Raw genomic sequence first — 19,284 nt, 5'->3', positions numbered from 1 at the left:
TAACTACCTGTGAAACTGCATTATCTGGGGAGAAAATCCTTGCCACTCCTCCTTGTTGTGGTGCATCTTTACTCATTTGCTATGGAGGGTTAGGATCTTGTTCACAGAAAGGAAAGTTTCTGGTTTCCCATTCCTCCCTTTGCAAGCTGGGTGGACTAAGTCCTACAGATCCCAATGCCCAAAGACAATGGCTGATTGCAACTGCCACAAGAAAATCTTGTGATGGCCTATGGGCTCTTTTGATGAAATATTGATGTTTACAGCACAGACATCCACTATGAAGTAGTCTCTTTTTAACCAATGAGTTATGTATTCAGGGTGTGAATCATTTAACCCCAAACCAGACACCTGAAAAGATGAACTATGCCCTTACCAGTGTCTACATCTCTTGCCTGCAATGAGGAAAGCCTGGAGTGAGTGGATCAGACACAAACATCTGCTCCAGACGCATCTAAAGGCAGGCAAGATGTTGTTTCCTCCTGCACATTGCCCAAGCCATGAGATCTGTGTCACCCTGAGTCACGCCCCCCAGCCTTGCTCAGAGGGTCCCTCTTTTGCAACAGCCTGGGCCTCTGCGAGAGCTTTTGGCTGCTGCACAGCCACTTGCTCTATGCTTCAGGCTTCCTTCTCTGATGGAGGCAATTCCAACATAGAAAGCAGTAGCTGGGCTCTTTGAGGAATGCCTAATTTTATCTCCTTCCCCCTCCACCCCTGCTTCCCTCCATGGCAAGCTAAAATAATTAAACACTTGGAGTTTGGTTGCATGCATTGTTTATCCCATGCTTGCTCTTGCTTCTATGCTTAACAGAGGAAATAACTCTCTGTGATAATGTATCACTACATGCTGGTAACATCAGATAAGCTAAGCTGGACAAAAATGTTTTCCTTGGCAATTCTCCACTTTCTTTAATTTGGTCAGAGAACCGACTTTACTTCTGGAATTGTGAAGGCCCCAGTTACGCTTGGTTGTAACACAAAGCGTTTCATGGTTTTCCTTGTTAAACTCCATGTAGGGCTAGGAGAACAATCCTGCTGTTTCTTTCCCTGCAGTATAATTGAGCTGATAAGCATCAAGCCACACACATGAAAACACACAGTGAATGTAGTTTGCATTAGTTTTCTGCCTTTACAGAAAAAAAGCAATCTGTTTATTGGCCCCCATTGGAAGCTGCACAATGCTATAGGGATGCATATTAAAAGTTGAACACTGGGGAGGAAAACGGTAGTGCACTTGGATGGAGCCGTTTTTGGGTGGAGACAGCATTCCCAGGCACAGCAGGAGGAGCTGACTGAACACCAGAGGAGCCTCTCCATTTCCCCACAGGGGACAGCGTACCTGTGGTGCAGCAAGAGAAGGGGAGACAGGATGGGGGTTCAGGGATCATCACATGGGAACAGCTTGTGCTGCAGCTCCTCTGTGGCTCCCATCACAGGGTTTCAGGCAATGGGGTCACTGGAGATATCTGGGCACACAGAGAGAGAAGGAAGGGCTGCTGGAGGTTCTATGCCTCTGCCCCCTAGGTAAGTGTATGCTGGTGCTTGGGGTGGTTCTGGGGCCAGATTTTATTGCTCCTTGCATGGCATCCTGGATGCAGCCACAGCTTTGCGCTGAGACAGCTGAAGCACTGCCAAGTGCAATCACCTTTGCTCCGATGAGCCTATATAGCTGTGTGGGATGTAGGCACATGGGGCCACACCTGAGCTCCTGTGTTATGGGTTAACAGATGTGCAGGAGTCACACCAGTGGCATTGCCAAAGGGTCTTACCTTTGTTTGGCACCTATACCAAACTTTTGGCCTCATGTGCCCTTTTCTACCTGAAGGCTAGAGTGTGGCACTGCCCATGGGAGACACAGGGTAGCAGCAGTGCAGCAGGTACAGCATCTTTCCCCTTTTTGTCCCACCAAATGCCTTGAAAAGCACTGGCTGGCCTGGCTGCAAAGCCTACCACTCTGCACAGCCAGGGCAGCTCCTCTGCTCATGGCATGTAACTCATTCAGCCCACACACAGCGAGTCTCCCGCTTCAGGATACTACATGAGAGATTTAGGGGGCTTCACCCCCAAAAAGTACACTCCTGTGCATTTACTACACCTGCCCCAAGAGCTGGTATCTGCACAAACAATGGGATATTGAAGGGTGTCGCTGTTGAGCAGCTAGCAGAGTAATGAAAACACCAATTCTCAGTGGCAAGAAGGAATGACCTTTATTGTTTTGATTTCATCACATACATAGAGTTTTCAAAAGTCACCCAGATTGGTCAGTCAGAAGCCTTCCCCCAGGCCTGATTGGCCAGGCCTGCACTGTCCAAGTTCTGGGACACTGTTCCAACAACATCCAAACTTTATCTTTATTTACAAAACACAAGCAGAATTCTCGTGGGAAAAACCTGTGCTAGCCACAGAAGGGTTCTAGTTTTGACAGAGTTACGAGTGCCATGGAAAGCTGAGCTTTGTTTCCAGGCAGCAAAGGCACCTTGGCAAATAAGACACACTGTTGGAATCTTCCTTGCAGCATCTGTACAGCCTGAAAGCCTTAAATATGTTGTATTATTTGTTGGGGCTTTTTCCCACCCTTTCCTCCCTCCTTAAGCCAAACATTTATGCAATAAAATATTTCTAGAGCACAGTGTATAAACAATGCACACAATAAAAATAAGAACTGGAGATCTGTAGTAAGAAAACAGCTGAACCTAATTTTATAGCCAGATAACAACTCTACAACTGAAGTTGCTGTCCATTTTGTTTTGTTTGTTTGTTTTTTCCAGATATTAAGGTGTTTTTCATGCAATAGGTTTGACTTAGGAGTAGTTTGCTTGACACCAGTGTCTTAACAGAATACTTGAATTTTTTTCTTAGTTATAACCAATATGTAATTTTTGGGACTCAGAATTTGAACTTCTGATCAAATAATTTAGGCCAAATTGTAATTATGTGCCTTTTCCTGGTGCAGCTGGTGCCAAACCATAGATGAAAGCAAAGTGATTATAGACAAAGAGCAACCACTGGGTGACTGGGTTTCCTTTGAAGAGAGTCAATACAAGTAATATCTGAGTAAATCCAGAGAAGAATCTCCATCAGAGGCCAGTATCTAGTGTTAGGATAGATCTTGTATACAATATGCAATCACTGTATATTGTATATAATATAATGTGTAAATAATCATTAACATTCAAAAAGAGGCTAATGTAGGAGACACTCTATTCCCTACTGAGTGTCCTCTCCATATGCCACAGTATATCCCGGGTCACTCCTCCATCATCTCCATTGCTTCCCAGCATTGTTTATAGGAAGTAAGGCTGTGCTCCTCAGGGACAAGGAGTCAGCACCACGGGCTGAAGAAAGCCCCAGCCTGTGTCCTGCAGTAAGGGTGGATTTATTTGCCCCTTATACCAGTCTGAAAAAGGAGTTGCTGCCCCTCCAGACCTTTGTCACATTTAGTCCATTAAAGGGGGGGTGCTGCTGTGTTTTTATTATGCACTGGACTGCCCACACCAAAATGCAGTGGTGTTGGACTGGGTCTTTTGGAAAATCACTTGTCTGGTTCCAGTCCTTAAGGTCCACGAAGGGCTTTAATTATTGTGGTCTGAGTGTAATTCATTCAGGTTTTCTCAACTGCTTATTCATCTCTTCTTGTGGTAGAGCTTGCAGACCCAGCTGGCATCAATGACAGCAAAAATAAATTGCTTTTTGAAGAATCAGCCCTTCATTTTTAAATTACTGCTCTGATACAAGCTAAGATGAAGGAAAGATTTTCCCTCTCAACTTAAAAAGAAACAGTAATTTTCTCCTTTTGTTTGAATGATTTTCTGCCCCATGATTTTTCTCTCTTTGCCATAGAAATTTTGAAATCAAGTGAAACAAGAAAAAAAAAAGGTATTGTAAATCTTGGATATAAACACCCCACCATGGGACTATAAAAAATAAAGTAAATTCCAGCTCCTCCTGGGTTTAACCTTTGAACTTCCCTGAGATTTCAGCTTTCTAATCCATAAACAGGAATAATACCTTCCCATCTCAGAGGACTGTTGTAAGAAGCTTAACTGATTCGTGTTTGTAGGATGTCAGGATATGGTAATACATATGTGGATATGGAGATACATATATGTGCATATTTGTATGCCTCTATGGATGGGAGTACAGACTGGTTCTACTTTTGTGTGCCTCTTGGTTTTTATTTTAACAGTATCACCATCTTCGTCAAGCACAAAAGATTTCTTGCAGAGAAGGGAACATTGATACATTTACCTGAAGATCAGCTTGCACATGAACGAAACATGTTTTCTTGACACATTTATTGCCCATTTTAAGTACCAATGTTAGAAGGTTTTGGTATTTGATAAAATTAGCACAACACAGGCTCAAACCCAGCTGTCACTAGCAATGTATTGTGACGTTACCATATCTTTCAGAGCAATCTGTAATTGAAAAGGGAAGTCATACTTCACTTAGACATCCATATCCCTCCCTAATTTTCCTGGTTAAAATAACATGTTGCTGAATGTCATGGTTGAACTTCAGCCCCACACAGCCACTCACTCACTCTTCCCTAGTGGTGGGGAGGGGGGGGAGAATCAGAAGGGTAAAAGTGAGAAACTCATGGGTTGAGATAAAGATGTGGCTAGCACAGGTCTTTCTCATGAGAACATTCCACTGTGTTTTATAAACAAAGATAAAGTTTGGATGTTTTTTAAAACAGTGTCTTGAGATTTGGACAGTTCAGGCCTGGCCAGTCAGGCCTAGGGGGAGGTTTCTGGCTGACCAATCTGGGCAACCTCTGAAAAGTCTATATATATTGAAATCAAAATAATAAACTCTCTCTTTCTTGCCACACTGAGAACTTGGGTCCTTTTCTCTGCTAGCAGCTCAACAGTGACATAAAGACAGTTTAACAGGTAAAGCAAAAGCCATGCATGCCAGCAAAGCAGAACAAGGAATTCATCCACCACTTCCCATGGGCAGGCAGGTATCCAGTCAACCCCAGAAAGCCAGGCAATGTCACGAGTAACGTTGGCTTGGGAAATTAAACACCATTACTCCAAACATTACCCCCTTCCTTTTTTCTTCCCCCATCTTTATTAGCTGGTCATGACACCATGTGGTGTGAGACATCCCTCTGGTCACTTGGGGTTAGCTGTCCCAGCTGTGTCCCCTCCCAACTCCTAGTGCCTCCCCAGCCCCTCACTGGTGGATGGGGTGAGAGGCACAAAAGCTCTCAACGCTGTGCAAGCCCTGCTCAGCAATAGCTAAACCATCCTGAATTATCAACACTGTTTTAGCTATGGCCCCATACTGGCAGCTATGAAGAAAATTAACTCTACCCCAGCCAAAACCAGCACACTGAACCATGATTTTTTAAATTTAAACCAAAACTGATCTTTTCTTTCTGTTGATTACAACCCTCCAAAAGAAAAAAAGCAGGCCCCATGACTGCCTTCCCTGCCAAAGCCCACATCAATGCTACCTTTTGTTCCCAAGACTTCAGAGGATGGCTCACACCTCCTTTTGCTTTGCTGCTTTGGGTTTTTGCAGGCATTCTCCTTTGCTCCATCTTTGGAAAATGGAAACTTCATGGCAGTCAGTACAGGCTGCCCAACAACATATATGGAAACTCCTTCCCTCAGTGATGACTGTCTCACAGCAGGATAACCCTCTGCTCTGACCTGATCCACACTTCCATTTTTCTTTGCCTCCCACAAAGATGTTACAGGTCTCATTGACTTCCCAATTCCTCTCAAACAGGACAGCTAGAATTTGCATTCCGGAAAAGAAAGCAGAATGCCTGCTTTAGAATTAAACTCAGACCCTTGCTATTAGTAGTATTATTATTATTATTATTATTATTATCAATAGGTAAATGCGCACATCTCCGTTTGGATGCAGAAATCAGCACATCAGCTATCATATTTTTCATTCAAAAATTAAATCTATATGTTAATATTTTAATACATATGCTTGCATACGCTTTCCAAAAAATTACTTTGTGTTTCCTTGGTTATTTCTATTTCTTGTCCTGCTCTGTCACAATCCCCTCTGCTATTAACTTTTCCCCATCCTTTACATACACCAGAGGTTACAGTGTTTCACTGACAAATCTTGTTGGAACAAGAAGCTGATCAGTAAAAGATTACAGAAAGCCCCATTTTCATTTCGCAACATGGAGCTGCTAGAACTCTGCTGTGAGGACTCGTGCCCTATACAATTTAGAGATGCCATGAAATGACTCCTATTTTGTTACATTAAACCTGACAAATTATAAGCTAGGTTTCTATTCTGGTATTATTCAGCTCCTTCCAATGCAGTTTAACAGCTGGAAATGAGAAGGCGGCAGCTCCTTGTTACCAGGCAACTCTTCCCAACCACCAGCAGCTTGCCCCAGGGATCAGGGTTTGAGAGCTGCTGTGCAGTGACAGCTCTTCTCCCTTCTTCCAAACCCAGACTGATGCATGGAGGCTGCTTCAGAGTAGAGCTCCCTCTAAGAGCTCAAAGCATTGGCAAGAGCTACATCTTATTAAAACTTTGGTTTTTGTCTCTCACTGTCCTATTATATTGTGTTATACAGCTGGGAGTTAAACCACTGACTTCCAACAAGCCAATTGTTTTTTCAATGTTCGAGTAATTGTTAAAGTTATGGGGTTTATTGCTTTGAGTTAATGATAATGATAAAGAATACATCATGCTCTTCTGCTAAGAAGCCCTTTTCAAAGGCAGCAATGGGTATCAGTACCCTCCTTCCTGCCTTGGAAAGACTACTCCAACTCAAGTAATGTCTCAGCAACTCCACTTGCCATCTTCGTGTTTGTGTTATCCAGGGTGAGGTTTTGTAGTGTAGAACACATTGTATGGGCTTATATTTGCTCTTGCTGGTTTGCTGAAACATTCTTCTCCTCCTCATGTCACCCTTGAATTAATTTTTATTTATTTTAGGTTTTATTCAAGCAACTAAAAATCCCCTAGGAAACAAGCACATGTGGAATGCATAGGAATAGAAGCCATGATGACCTCATAGTATGCTGATATACCAATGGCCTAATAAAACACAAATCCCATCCACTAGCAATGTTTATGAAACACCTAGTATCACTCAAAAGCTCATTCCTACTCAGAGAGCCTGGTTTGGGATTCAGTCTTGTTGAACTCTTGTCCTCAGTAGAAGTCAGGAGTGGGCTCCATCTGCCCACACTGCCTTTTCTCTCAACTCCTTCCCTACAGTTGCACAGGTCGTGATAATTTCTTCATCACCAGGGTGCCCCTAGTTTTAACTCAGCACACTTCCACTGGGTCGAAGACATCAGAGAAGACGGAAGAAGAAACAGGAACTTCCATGTTGCTCCTGATCTTCCATCAGGATCTTCCATGGTCTTCAATGCTTCAAAGCAAGATTCTGTTGACTTGGCTGCAGAGCATCCAGCAAGAAAGATGATGGCCCTGAAGAGAAATTGGTCCCTTGCAAAGGTCATTCCTCTGGTCATTCAGTTCAACATATGGACATGGTCATGACTAGCACCTGTAGGAAAAGAACCTTTTCTCCTTCTCCCTCCAGCATAATTCATCACTGTCAGAAAATGGGATTTGGATCCCTCATTGTAAAGAGACATTAATTAGGCAGTACTTGATGAAATTTCTTTTTGAGTAAATGACATGTGAAAGATGAACAACCTTTCTTCTACATCTCTCTTCATGCATTCAGCTCCATTGTTTTATCCAAGTCTTTGTGTCTCTCTCTCTATCCTACATTTACTTATTCTTCTCATCCTTTTAATCATCACTAGAATTAAGCATATTTTGAAAGTTAACCCTTTTCTTCTTGAGTTAATATATGCTAATCATGCAAAAGATTTGTGCAGTATAAGGGCACCTTCTCCATGATTGTTATTATTAGAAAATGTTTAATTTGAACACACGATATAAGAGCAATTTTATGCCATTAATGTTATTAAGAACCTCTGGATGAAATTTCACATTCTCGCAGAAAAAATATTGGCATGATATAAGAAAAGACACATGTTTGTGTGGCTTCATGAAGGATTTCTATTTGAAAGAGGAGGGAGTAGCTTTTCATATTTATCCAGGAATCTGAAAATAGCCTGAATCAAAGCATGGCTTCTAATTGTTTTTAGCTGCAGTTTCTCTTCCTTCTGACATCCTTTTTCATCACCACTTTCATTCTACATCAAGCTGTGTCTTTGAATAAGGTCTCACATATGCATTAGTAACTTCTTTCAGTGGAACTGCATGACTATTGTGCATTACACTGAGTGCCTGGATATGTTCCTAGAAGGCTTGCATCCTATTTTTGTTACCTTCCAACTTTCACTTCTCATTAGCACAAATACTGTACAGTTTTAATTAATTTTGATTCACTTTACAGCCAGACAATAAATGAAGCTGACATGTTCAGAACTCTGTTTTTTTTAAAAAGGAAAATGCAGGCTGTACAAAAATACCCAGCTCATCTGCATTGGTGGCACATTAAGAGAAGGTCCAGATGGATCTACCAGATGGATTTCCCAAGCAGCAGGGATTGCACTGGCACCATGAAAGGTTCCTGTCTTACAGTTTAGGTTCAATTCCTGCTGATGACAAGAAGGAATCTTAAATTTTTAGTATGGGAACCCATACTTTGTCTAATTAACTGAGGTCCACCTGGGCAAGCTACACACACTGCTACAGAAGCTTTTTCATCTTTGGGTGAAGTAGAATTCCAAATCCTCAGCTCTTCAAAATGACATGGTTTAAGTGAGGAATTTTTCTGTGATTTTTTTCATACAATCAATATTTGTATGTGTGAAGACAGTAGGATGTTTTGGGTTCTGCTTTTTTGATATAAATTACCTGTCAGGGGCATCCTAGAGTTATTTATGATCTGTCTGCCCACAGTAGTTCCAGTTTTTGAGCTCCCTTCTTTGCCTTGCCACATGTGAGTGAAAATTAAGATATCTTTCAACCTGTACAAAATTCTTATGCTAAATGGCAACATAAGGAGATACTAGAGAAGCATTTAGTGATGGAACAATGGGCTCTTTATTCTCAAGCAAGAAATCTATTACAACTTAATCTAATATTCTCAGCTGCATAACAGACCTACAAAGGAAAGAGTGAGATAAAAGGAACTGGGTTTCCTCCACAATACAGTCAACTCCAAAACCTAATGTTTGGATCCCAGAGATACAGATGTTGTTTTAAAAATGGAGAAAAGTAAAGCTATTATTTTCAAAGGGAGTAAGAAGTCAAAAGCAGAGTCAGTTATGGAAGATCCTCTTCCAGTTTCTCCTTCTTCTCCACAACATCTTGTCATGACAAATACAGCAACCCCATCTGGCTCCCTGCCTCCAGGTGCTCAGTGCACTGTGGTGGCTGAGACTGCACAGAAAACAAACCCCTTGCTCCTGAATCCCCACCTCAACCCTTCCATGTCCTGAAGATGTATATAACTGGCCTCTAATGAAAGGAAATTTTATTCACCTGGAATCAAGACAGGCACAGAGAGAACAAGATGACAGTTCAGGACTTCCTTGTCCTTGAAACTTCCAGTTTATTTCCTGGCATCAGCCCATGAATTATAGTTCACAACTAAGCAGCAAGTTCCAGATCTTAATGTGCTGAGTGTATTTGGCATATGGCCATCCTGTACTGCATTCAGGTCAAGGATCATGGAATTGGCTTTCTTACTCTCAGAGGGTTTTCTGGTTAAGTATGCTGCCTTCCACAATAATTTAATTTCTTAAATATTCTGATGTCATCTCATATCCTTCTACTCCTCCCTACTCATAGAATATAAGAAAAAATAGGAATGACACCTTGGAGCAGTTTTGAAGGAAAAATAGCTGGAAATAAATGTGGAATGACCATGTCAAACAATCACTTGCTCTAAAATCTGAGATACTTTGGAAGCATGGGACTACTCATAGGACATGTCTAATCAATTTTTCCTTGAAGTCAAACAAGTATTTTACATGGAAGAGAGGGTCCTTCAGAAGTCAAGAACCATGCATCCCATAGGGTGTCCATAGAAACTTTGCTCAGTTAAACCTTCGTCTGCTACACCTCTGCAGCTTGGCTACATACTACACACTAAGTTTCTTTTGGGATTAATTAAGGAAACACTGATTTCTTTTGGGATTAATTAAGGAAAAGAAACCAATTGACACTCACCAGAATTTGGATTAAGTGTCTCAAGTTCCATTAACTGAGGAATCACTTTTTGATTTTTGGTCTTTAACAAATACCTTCTAGTTGTATTCTTAGTCACTTCTCTCAAAACTTGTTAAATCTGGCACATATTTCTGGTTGGTATCGAAAAACAGTGGAAAATAATCCTACAGGTCCAGATTTAGATTTGGAAACCTCTGTGCCTATACTACTTTAAAATCAAAAAGAGAGTCTAAAATCGGACATGCTGAGAGTACAAGCAGTTCATATAACATTGTTTTAATAATTTCAGCATTACTTTTCTATTCTGTTTTTCATGTTCCCTAAGACCTCACTGGGACAGCTGAGACCAGACAATAAAAAACTAAAAAAATCCATGAATTCTGAAGAAAATGAAACTGTTGCTTTATGCAACGCATTGCTTAAATCTGCCCTAAATGCTACCATGCCAGAAGAATGGAAGGTGGAAAATACAACTATTAAAGACACTTCTGAGCTCACCAAAATCAGTGTTTGATGTGTGTGCCAAGCTTACTGGAAAACATAATAGAGAATAGAATTGGTAAACTAAATGCTATGTTGGAGAAGAATCAGCATTGCATACCAAGAAGGATGCCATCTTTTGTAAACACATTTGAGACTCAAGGAGTGATATTTATTTAGCTAACAATGGTTCTGATAATATTAGATATTTGGATTTTAGAAAACTTTTGAGCTGGTCTTTCTTTTAGAAAACTTTGAGCTCTCAAAGTGTGATCATATGGGATAAACAGAAAAGGATAAAAAAACCATCTGAGAGAAAGAAAACTCATCATTAGATTACACAATATAATGTAGTTTCCAGAACCCACAAAAATCTCTGCTGTTCAACATCTTCAGAAATTTTATGGGGAAGTTTAATGCCATGAGGTCAGTTGGCAAATAATACAAAATTCATCTGAACAGACAGATCTTAAACTGGTAATCAAGAATATCAGAAGACTTTTAGAAAAAAAAAGAAAGAAATACTTTTATTTTGACTTAGTGAAAATACTTTTATTTTGACTTAGTGAATTGAATTGCAGAGAGTTCATATCAGTGACAAAAGCGTACAAAGATTGTGCTTCAGGGATAAGGTGGAAGCAGAGAGGGAAGGCAGAGTGGGACAACCTGTTTTGGTATCAAGAAGCTTTTCACTTAGCTTGCTTGTATCACTTGAGAAAGTTTTTAATGTGACAGGGTAATAAATTATAAGTGAAATTTAATACACAGACACAAAAAGTGATGCACCCATGAAAGGCAACCCTCACCTTCTGTATTCACTGGTAAAACAGCAACTCCACTCAGGAGAGAGGCCTCAGACCTCTTGTTCATGGCTCTTTGAAAAGAACAGGTCAGAAAGTGACCAAAGCAATGTTTGGAAACAGTAAGAAATAAAGCAGGACTTCTTGCTGCTGTGTTGCTGTAACAGTGTTGCTGTAAAACCACATCTTGAATATTGCATGTAGTTTTGTCCACTTTGCCTAAAAAGAAGTATAAATAGAAGAGTTATTGAACAAGATGAAAACAAAGATGGGGAATGGTTTCTGTTTGAAATCCCCAGGCTGAAGTCCCAAGGCAAACTATGGATTTACTGCTGCAATCCCACTCCACACTTCTTTGGGATGTCATTGAGCTGCTTCAGCACAGCAACCTGGTAGAAAACACACATACATGACAAAAAGGAAAAGTTTCCTGCAGAGTGACTGAGCTGAAACAGCACAGCCTCGTTTGTGGACATGGGCAGGGGGACACACAACAGAGGAAGGAAAGTGGCAGCCAGTCCTAGGCAATCTCTGCCTTCAGCTGTAGCTTCATAAACCATTTTGGCCAGCTTTGCAGCTGAAATTAGGCCCATGCTCCTTTGCTGCAGCTACTCGCTGTCACCCCTGAAAGCCTCTCCATTTTGGTGTTTGTGCAGCTGTTCAGTAACTCAGTGGGGGAAGTGATCTGAAATAAAATTAATCATTTTTGTTGGATTATTCTGATGAGTTTGCTGGATGCTAGCGCAAGAAATGGATGTGACCAAAGGACAGGAAAAAGCAACAGGGACTGGAGGGAGGGCTTCTCTGAGGCATGCCAGCTTAAAAGGGCTTGGAAACAAGTAATAGAACAAAGCTCCATAGTTCAGGGAAAAGGATGGTACTGAAATCATATGGGAGAGACCTATAAACTAGTATGGTGAAAACAAATAGGGCATGATCAATCACTATTTCTTAGGTGACAAAAATTCAAGTACCCTGTAGAATTATTAAGCACTGTGTTTAAAACTGGTGAGAAAAAGTTCCCGTCTAGCCTTTGTGCACATTTGGGACTTCACTGCCACTTCTGCAGTCCACAAGTACCAACAGATCAAAAAGCTATTTGACAAATCCATAGAGAAGAGGTACATTTGTGGCTTTTAGTGTTGCAGTGGATGCTGGTTTTTACCTGAGAGCTCTTCCTCTGGACTTCAGGAGCTGAAAACAGAAAAAAAAAACAGCCCAAAACCAAACCACTCCACGGTGGTTTATATGTTTTTGTGCCTCTTACTTATATCTCTACTACTGGCCATTGTCAGACAGAAGATAACAGCCTAGGGGTGGTTGCTTTGAATGAGCAGGCTGGCTCTTATGTTTTCATGTACTTTAGTTCGACTATATGTGATATGAATACATGGTTTGCATTTGTTATATTTGCAGTAAATTATTTTGGAGGCACAAAGTTTGTATTACATATTCCTAAACAACAAAGTTAAACTAGACAAGTGCTTTTTCTGACACAAAAAGGAAGTTTTCTTTAAGAAAACGGAAGCTTTTTTGAAGTATGTATAGACATGATGTGACTGGAGCTATCTGTCCCATTGACTTTTCCACAGGGCAGTACAGATACAAGGGGTGGCTTTAAAGCAGTGGCAGTAGGAAGCCTAAGTACAACTCTGAGCTCTGACCCTATAGCTGTGGGTTACAGCTAACAGGGTTTCCCACAGTGGACATGGTCCTGTGTAACTACGAATGGACAAGGGACAGTAAAGGATGGCTTGCAACATATTGGTATAAACCACATTCATTTCTTTCCTGGGGAGTTTATGCTAAAATAGCGGAGCAAACTGAAAATGCATTTCTGATGAAAACCTGTATTGGCGTGTGGGGAGAACCCAAGTTTCTAATTTATGGCAGGACTGGGCTGGTGCAGAACCAGCTGGTTTGGTGCCAGCTTCTCCGTTCCTAGCGATGAGCCCCGGAGCTATTAAAGAGATGTGCCTGGAGGTGAGGGCGCAGTCTCCCCGCCCGCTCCTGCTGGCCGCCCATCGGCCCGACTCGCCGTGACCGCCCCCGCCGCTCGGCACGGCCGCTCCCGGGCAGGTACGCGGGGCCGGGCCGGGCGGCCGCTCCGCCGCGAGGTGTGTCCCTGTGCGGCTCGGCGGTGCCTCGTGAGGATTGGGCAGGGCGGGCGAGCGGCTCCGCGGCTCCCTCGCCGGGCTGCCGCCGCGCTCCCGCAGTAGCAGCGCGCTCCCCGCCCGCGCCGCCCGCCCCGCGCCGCTCCCGCCGCGCCGCCAGCGCCCGGCCCGGCCCCGGCCGCCGCATCGCGATGCCGCATCCCGCCGCGCCCCTCGGGGCCGCCCTGCTGCTCGTCCTGCTGGCCGCGGACTCCTCGCAGAGTGAGTACCGGGGGGATGGCCCGTCCCTCCCGCGCACGGCGCCGAGCATCCCCCGCCGCCCGCGTGTGTGCGAGTGCGGGTGTGCTGCCGGGGCGGCGTGGGGTGCGGGGGGATGCGCGGCGGGAGCGGCCGCGGCGAGGGCGGTGGCGGGGCAGGGGGATGCGGCTGAGGGGCCGCGCCGAGGCCGCGGCGACCCACGGGGGCGCCCCGGGCAGGGAGGGCGCTCGGTGCTCCCCGAAAGGGCGGTCTGGTGTGCGGGTTGGGGATCGGGGGGTCCGGGACTGCCGGGCGGACACAGCCGTTCACCGCTGCCTGTCCTTCCTCCTGCTCCTCTCCTCCTCGTCCTGCTCCTGGCCTCCCCCGCGCCGTCCCGGCGCTCGGCTGCCCAGCCGTGCTGCTGCGCGCCCCGGAGGCTGCTCAGTTCCTGCGGCAGAGGCAGCGGCGAGCCTACCAGATCTTCGAGGAGACCAAGCAAGGGCACCTGGAGAGGGAGTGCGTGGAGGAGCACTGCAGCAAGGAGGAGGCGCGGGAGGTGTTTGAGAATGACCCCGAGACGGTAAGGGCGCAGAGCAGCCGCGATCTGGGGGGTTTGTCCGGCTCTGCGCTCCCGCCCACCCTCTATCCGCGGCTGGGTGCCAGCGGCCGGCACAGCTGGGAAAGGCATAGCGAGGAGGAGGAGGAAGAGGAGGAGGAGGAGGAGGAGGAGGAGGAGGAGGAGGAGGACCCAGGGCCATTAGGTGAATGACTGGAAGACACACTAGGGCTCAGCCTGCACAAGGGCAGTGTCAGGGCTGTCCGGTCAGTAGTCTCGGTGAGCGTGGTCTGGGTGAGCATCCCAGCCTGGCAGCGGCTGGCAGGAGTGTCTACGGAGAGTGGAAGGATCCTGTTCACCCATGGTCTAAATCCGTGAAGCAAGATGTGTGCAACATAATGATACGGCTTCTCTGTCTGGACATCGTACTATCCCTCCTCTTTCCTTCGGCTTCCCATCCCGGTTTAAAATCCCCTTAATGCTGCAGGATATGTTGCAGTAGGGGCTTCTCAGAACGATGTCCTAACCACTCTTAAATCCCTGGGGACCATATTCAGCTTGGTCAGCATCTTAGAATTAGTGGGTTCAGGACCTGTCACAACAACAGCAGGAGAGCATGTGTGGGAATGTGATACTGCTGTACTTCTAACGCTAAGAGTGAATTCACACAGTTACAGGCTGCACATCACATGTGGAGCTGTCTTTTCCAGTCATATCAAGGTTGACTTTCACTTCAGTCTTCTCACTTTGAGCAGCATGCATATGCCTTACTAAGCTTGGCTTACTCTTCCAGTCACTTTACGCCTCCTCTCAACACTGTTTTGGATAGGCTGTTCTCATTGCAAAGATTATCTGGCATCGATTTAGCAGTAGGAAGTGGATTTTCTTGGTGTTCAAACTGAAGCTTGATTCTGCACAGCATGTTCCTGTTGATGGTATGATGCTCTAGGGAGAAGATAGGACACACAGAGAGAGAGAGAGAGAGAGAGCACGTGTGTGTGTATGTGTGTACACAGAGACACAAACCACAGGCAAGGGAGGGACTCAGCTGAGGAGATGTTTTATGCTTCAGTAAGGCAAGTCTTGACACGTGTGCTTCATTAGCAGCCTCAGCACTGGATACACAGCACAGTAGCTTGTTGTCACAAGGCAGTAGTAAGTACAGCAAAAACATTGTGATGGATTTTTGACAGTCTTTATTTTTGAGATTAATATGGAGCACTTTCCCAGGGGATGTTAAATGTTACACCTTTTATGTGTATGTGTAGTGCCATCTGCATGTGGCAGTGTTTGTTTCTGTTCTGAAAAAACTGAGCTCCTTCAGAATGTGGATAACTGTAATGTGGTGATAGTGGCTGGCACAATTACTGCCATATTTATGCTGAGTAATATAGCTTTAAACTCAATATAAATATTCATCACATAGTCGTGAATGCAGAGAAAACTATGATGAGTGATTTTGTAGCTTTCTGGAACAAAGGTTATCTAAGGTCACTACTTTTACTAACTGGCTGCTGGCCAAGAAAGTAGCCAAAGGCAATGAATTGATAAATCAGTTTAAGGGTGAGATAGTGTAGAAATATGTCAGGAATTTTTAACAGTATTTGGTACTTGTTTTGTAAATTGGAACGAATACACAGTCCTCCCACAGTAATGACAATAGTGAAATTCTTTTGGTTTAAAATCTTTTAATGTATAATATAAATTATTTAAGATACAGTCATGCCATTTAAGGGTGTTTTGTACAACAAAGCCAGCTTTCTGTCACTGCAAATTATTTTGGTTTTTTTCGTGTGTTTCCTTCATTATTGCTGCTAGGTTTCACTCTGTTCTGAAAACCTAAAGAAAGGCCAAATGAGCTTCTAGTGTCTGTGCCCCCTTACATGTCCTTCTACACCAGGACTCTTAGATCTTCAGTGATATAAGATCCTACCTTTTCTGAGACACAACCCTCACAAGAGCTGTGAAGTTGTTTGTTAAATGCAGTATGTGCTACTCCTTGCGTTACCTTGCTTCAATTTGATTGAAAAGCAAATGTGCCATCATATATCAGGGGGATTTATGGCCCTTTCCTTTTGCAATCAGTATGTGACATGAAAGCAGCAGCTGCTGTTCAGTAGCAGTTTTCTAATGCATGGTGGCAGAGGTTATGTATGTGGGCTGTTACTACTCTACACTGGAAGCCTTCAGTGCTTTGAAAGGCACAGGTGACTACTCCTCTTGTGAATTTAATGGACAGAGTATTAATTCACAGTGGGAATGTATTTTAATGGAAGTGTAGGGAGTTACTGTGCTGTCATTTCACTAATGCTGTGGTGTACATCCAGTCCTAGTGACTGACAGAAGGAAGCTAGCTGAGACAGACCTGACTCAGGAAAGACAAAACCTGTTATAAACAACACCAAGCAATTTGAGGAATTACAGTATCTGCAGTCATGCTTCAGCATATTGCCAGGCTGCAGTTGATGCATGCTGGTAAAGCGAGCTTTTATTGACCAGGGAAATGTACAGATTGCTGTTGACAGAAGATTTCTTGTAGTTTTGGAAGGCTGAAATTTCTGCATGCACCTGCTGAACTTGGTCACAGGGATTAACCACGTAGGTTGTAGCAGAAAGAAACAGCTACAGCAGTTTTTGCCCTGTGCTGAGCTCTGTGAGGCTATGCAGGCAAGCCACGGGGAGCACATCAGTGCAGTCTGTCCTCTTGCATCTCCCAGGTTTTACAGTTTAAAGCACCAGATGAGCATCAATGTAGGTATTTAGTTGTTTACTGTCCCACAGGAGCAATGGTCTTGCAGCCTTGACAACTGAAAGTTAGTTTGAGATTAGTTAATGAATCTAGATGCTTCTCTGTTCAGCCTCAAGAAAGGCTTGTGATGTCATACCCAAAGTGTTGTCCCTTTTCCCTTTTCCCCTCCATTAGATACTAATGCAATATAGGAGTCTTCCTTTCAAACCTTGCCATTTTTAACTATCCTGTGGTTGTGTGAGGAGAATTTCAAGGCCTAGTTTCAAGACCTATGACCTTAAAATTGCATTAACTGATTCTATAAAACAGCTCCAGAAGTTGAGGTAAGGGGAAGCAAGGCTGTAGCATAGCTCACATTATGCTTCCCAGGTAAAACCATATCTTGATGCAGCCAATTGTAACATCTAGCCAAGAATAACATTTCATGGAAAGATACCTATTTCCTGGACAGACCAGTAAATAGAAATGAAGTGTCACATAACTATCAGAGCACCCTTTTTCTATGCCTTCCATTGTTTCAGTGACCAGCTTACCAAAGCAACATCTGCAGACAGTCAGCAGAAGGTGCACATTCTCTGAAACTTGAATGTGGGCTTCGCCACATGTGTGACTGCTTACATCAACCACTAAGAATAGTGCATCAGGCGGGGCCAAATAGCCATTCATGTGCAGGCCAGTGCAGCTTTTGTCTTTTATGTTACGGAAAATATAAATATCAGCTCGCTCCAGCTAGAGGAAGGAAGATCAATTGAAATATTTTTAGATTATTATTTTTTTTAGGAGGCAGAACAAAACTCAGTCTGTGCCACTTGTATGACTATACATGGTAAAAACAAGTAGCGTGGATTAATGACTCTGGCAGCCTACCTTTTTCATTAATCTGATTATAACATCCTTAAACATTACTGCAGCATACTGGGATGATTCCTGTTTTGCAATTTTATTTATACTAGAGGTGCCAAACAGAAAAATTAAAAGAAAATATGGTGGGGAAGAAAAGAAGGATGGAAAACATCTTGATGGAAGGTATGAAGACTGCTTTTAATGCGATCTATTCAAAATTTATGCTACATGTGATAGATGGGATGAAGTTACAAAATATGTTGGATACGGAGGTAAGAATGTTATCTTATTTAAGATGTTGAGGAGGCCTTATAAAAGCAGTTCTGCAGAAATATTTGACCTTGGTATGCAGTCAAGATATTACAGCTTGTTAAGTGACTGATAAACTACTCTGGAATTTGCTTGACCCGTTCTAAAAATCTGGTCATCCAAGCATGTAAAACAAAGGGCAGAAGGGAGCGTAGCTCCTGGTGTTCTCAGAAATGCTGTATTTCACTGAAGAAAAAAGTGTCCTTGTGCAAAGAGTTTCTCTGTTTTCAAAGGCTCAGCAGAGGGAAGAGGTTTGAATGCAGCCTCTTATCCTTTGGTACCATAGTACAGCATCTGTTTCTGCACATCTTGCTTGCTGTTTTTACTGCTGAAGAATTACTGATCTTCTTGCAACTCACCATAGAAATTGCCATGCTGAATGCATTGAAAAGTCTTAGGCACACCAGAAACGCTGATGTAGGTCAGCCTGGCCACCTGTGTTTACTGTTTATGGATTTGGCCCTCAGTGGAGCACTGTGGAAAGCCAGCTGGTTTCCACGTGTGTGCAGAATGGACATCTGATTCATCGGCAGACACGTGAAAATTCTGGTTTTCAGGGACTCACATCCAAAATGCTCTTAAAATCTATGGCTTGTCAGATGCACAAAACATTGGCAGAGAATCACAGCGTAACTTGGGACTGAAGAAGAATCTAGTCCACTCTCCCACTCATGGCAAGGGCAGCAGTGACACCAAACCAAGCTTTTTAGGGCTTATAGCAATCCTGTCTTGAAAATTACTGACCCTAACAAAACATCCAGCAACATCAGCATTCTTTCTGCTAGGCTGGGTTTATTGAGAAGCTGAAATGCAGGTGAAGCAATGTATAGGTGTAATAAGGGTCAGTTTGATTGATTTTCAGAGTGTTGATGCTCACTTGGTTTTATTTTTTATGTATTCCATAACATGACATGGTCATGATAACACAGATGAGCTGCATGCATGGACTAGGGTCATCCAAACTTCATTCTGATCTTTTAGGAGGGGTGTTTTTCAGACATTATTTAGATGGTATTTCTAAGAATAGGAAGGTAGACACACATT

General features: G+C 43.4%; 2 protein-coding genes and 1 long non-coding RNA gene across 3 annotated transcripts in view; 2 read left to right on the top strand and 1 right to left on the bottom strand.

Moving 5' to 3' along the window:
- TMEM255B (transmembrane protein 255B) overlaps positions 1-19,284 on the bottom strand; it is a 261,876-nt gene that overhangs the window by 135,194 nt on the left and 107,398 nt on the right. The gene's annotated exons all lie outside the window — the stretch shown is intronic.
- On the top strand, positions 1,290-9,726 carry LOC146444365 (uncharacterized). The gene is made up of 2 exons (XR_014850246.1): positions 1,290-1,521; positions 6,925-9,726. It is a non-coding gene; the product is annotated as an uncharacterized LOC146444365 (long non-coding RNA).
- Positions 13,493-19,284, top strand: part of GAS6 (growth arrest specific 6) — a 41,520-nt gene continuing 35,728 nt past the window's right edge. Inside the window, exons 1-2 of the mRNA XM_085053522.1 lie at positions 13,493-13,807; positions 14,197-14,363. Coding sequence (XP_084909648.1) covers positions 13,738-13,807; positions 14,197-14,363 — 237 coding nt within the window. The 5' untranslated portion in view covers positions 13,493-13,737. The remainder of the gene's footprint in view (positions 13,808-14,196; positions 14,364-19,284) is intronic.

The sequence above is a fragment of the Lichenostomus cassidix genome, chromosome 1, assembly GCF_008360975.1.
Source record: "Lichenostomus cassidix isolate B80296 chromosome 1, HeHo_3.0, whole genome shotgun sequence".
Lineage (NCBI taxonomy): Eukaryota > Metazoa > Chordata > Aves > Passeriformes > Meliphagidae > Lichenostomus > Lichenostomus cassidix.
Note: the sequence above shows the minus strand (reverse complement) of the source record. Positions and strands in the feature narration are given on the sequence as shown.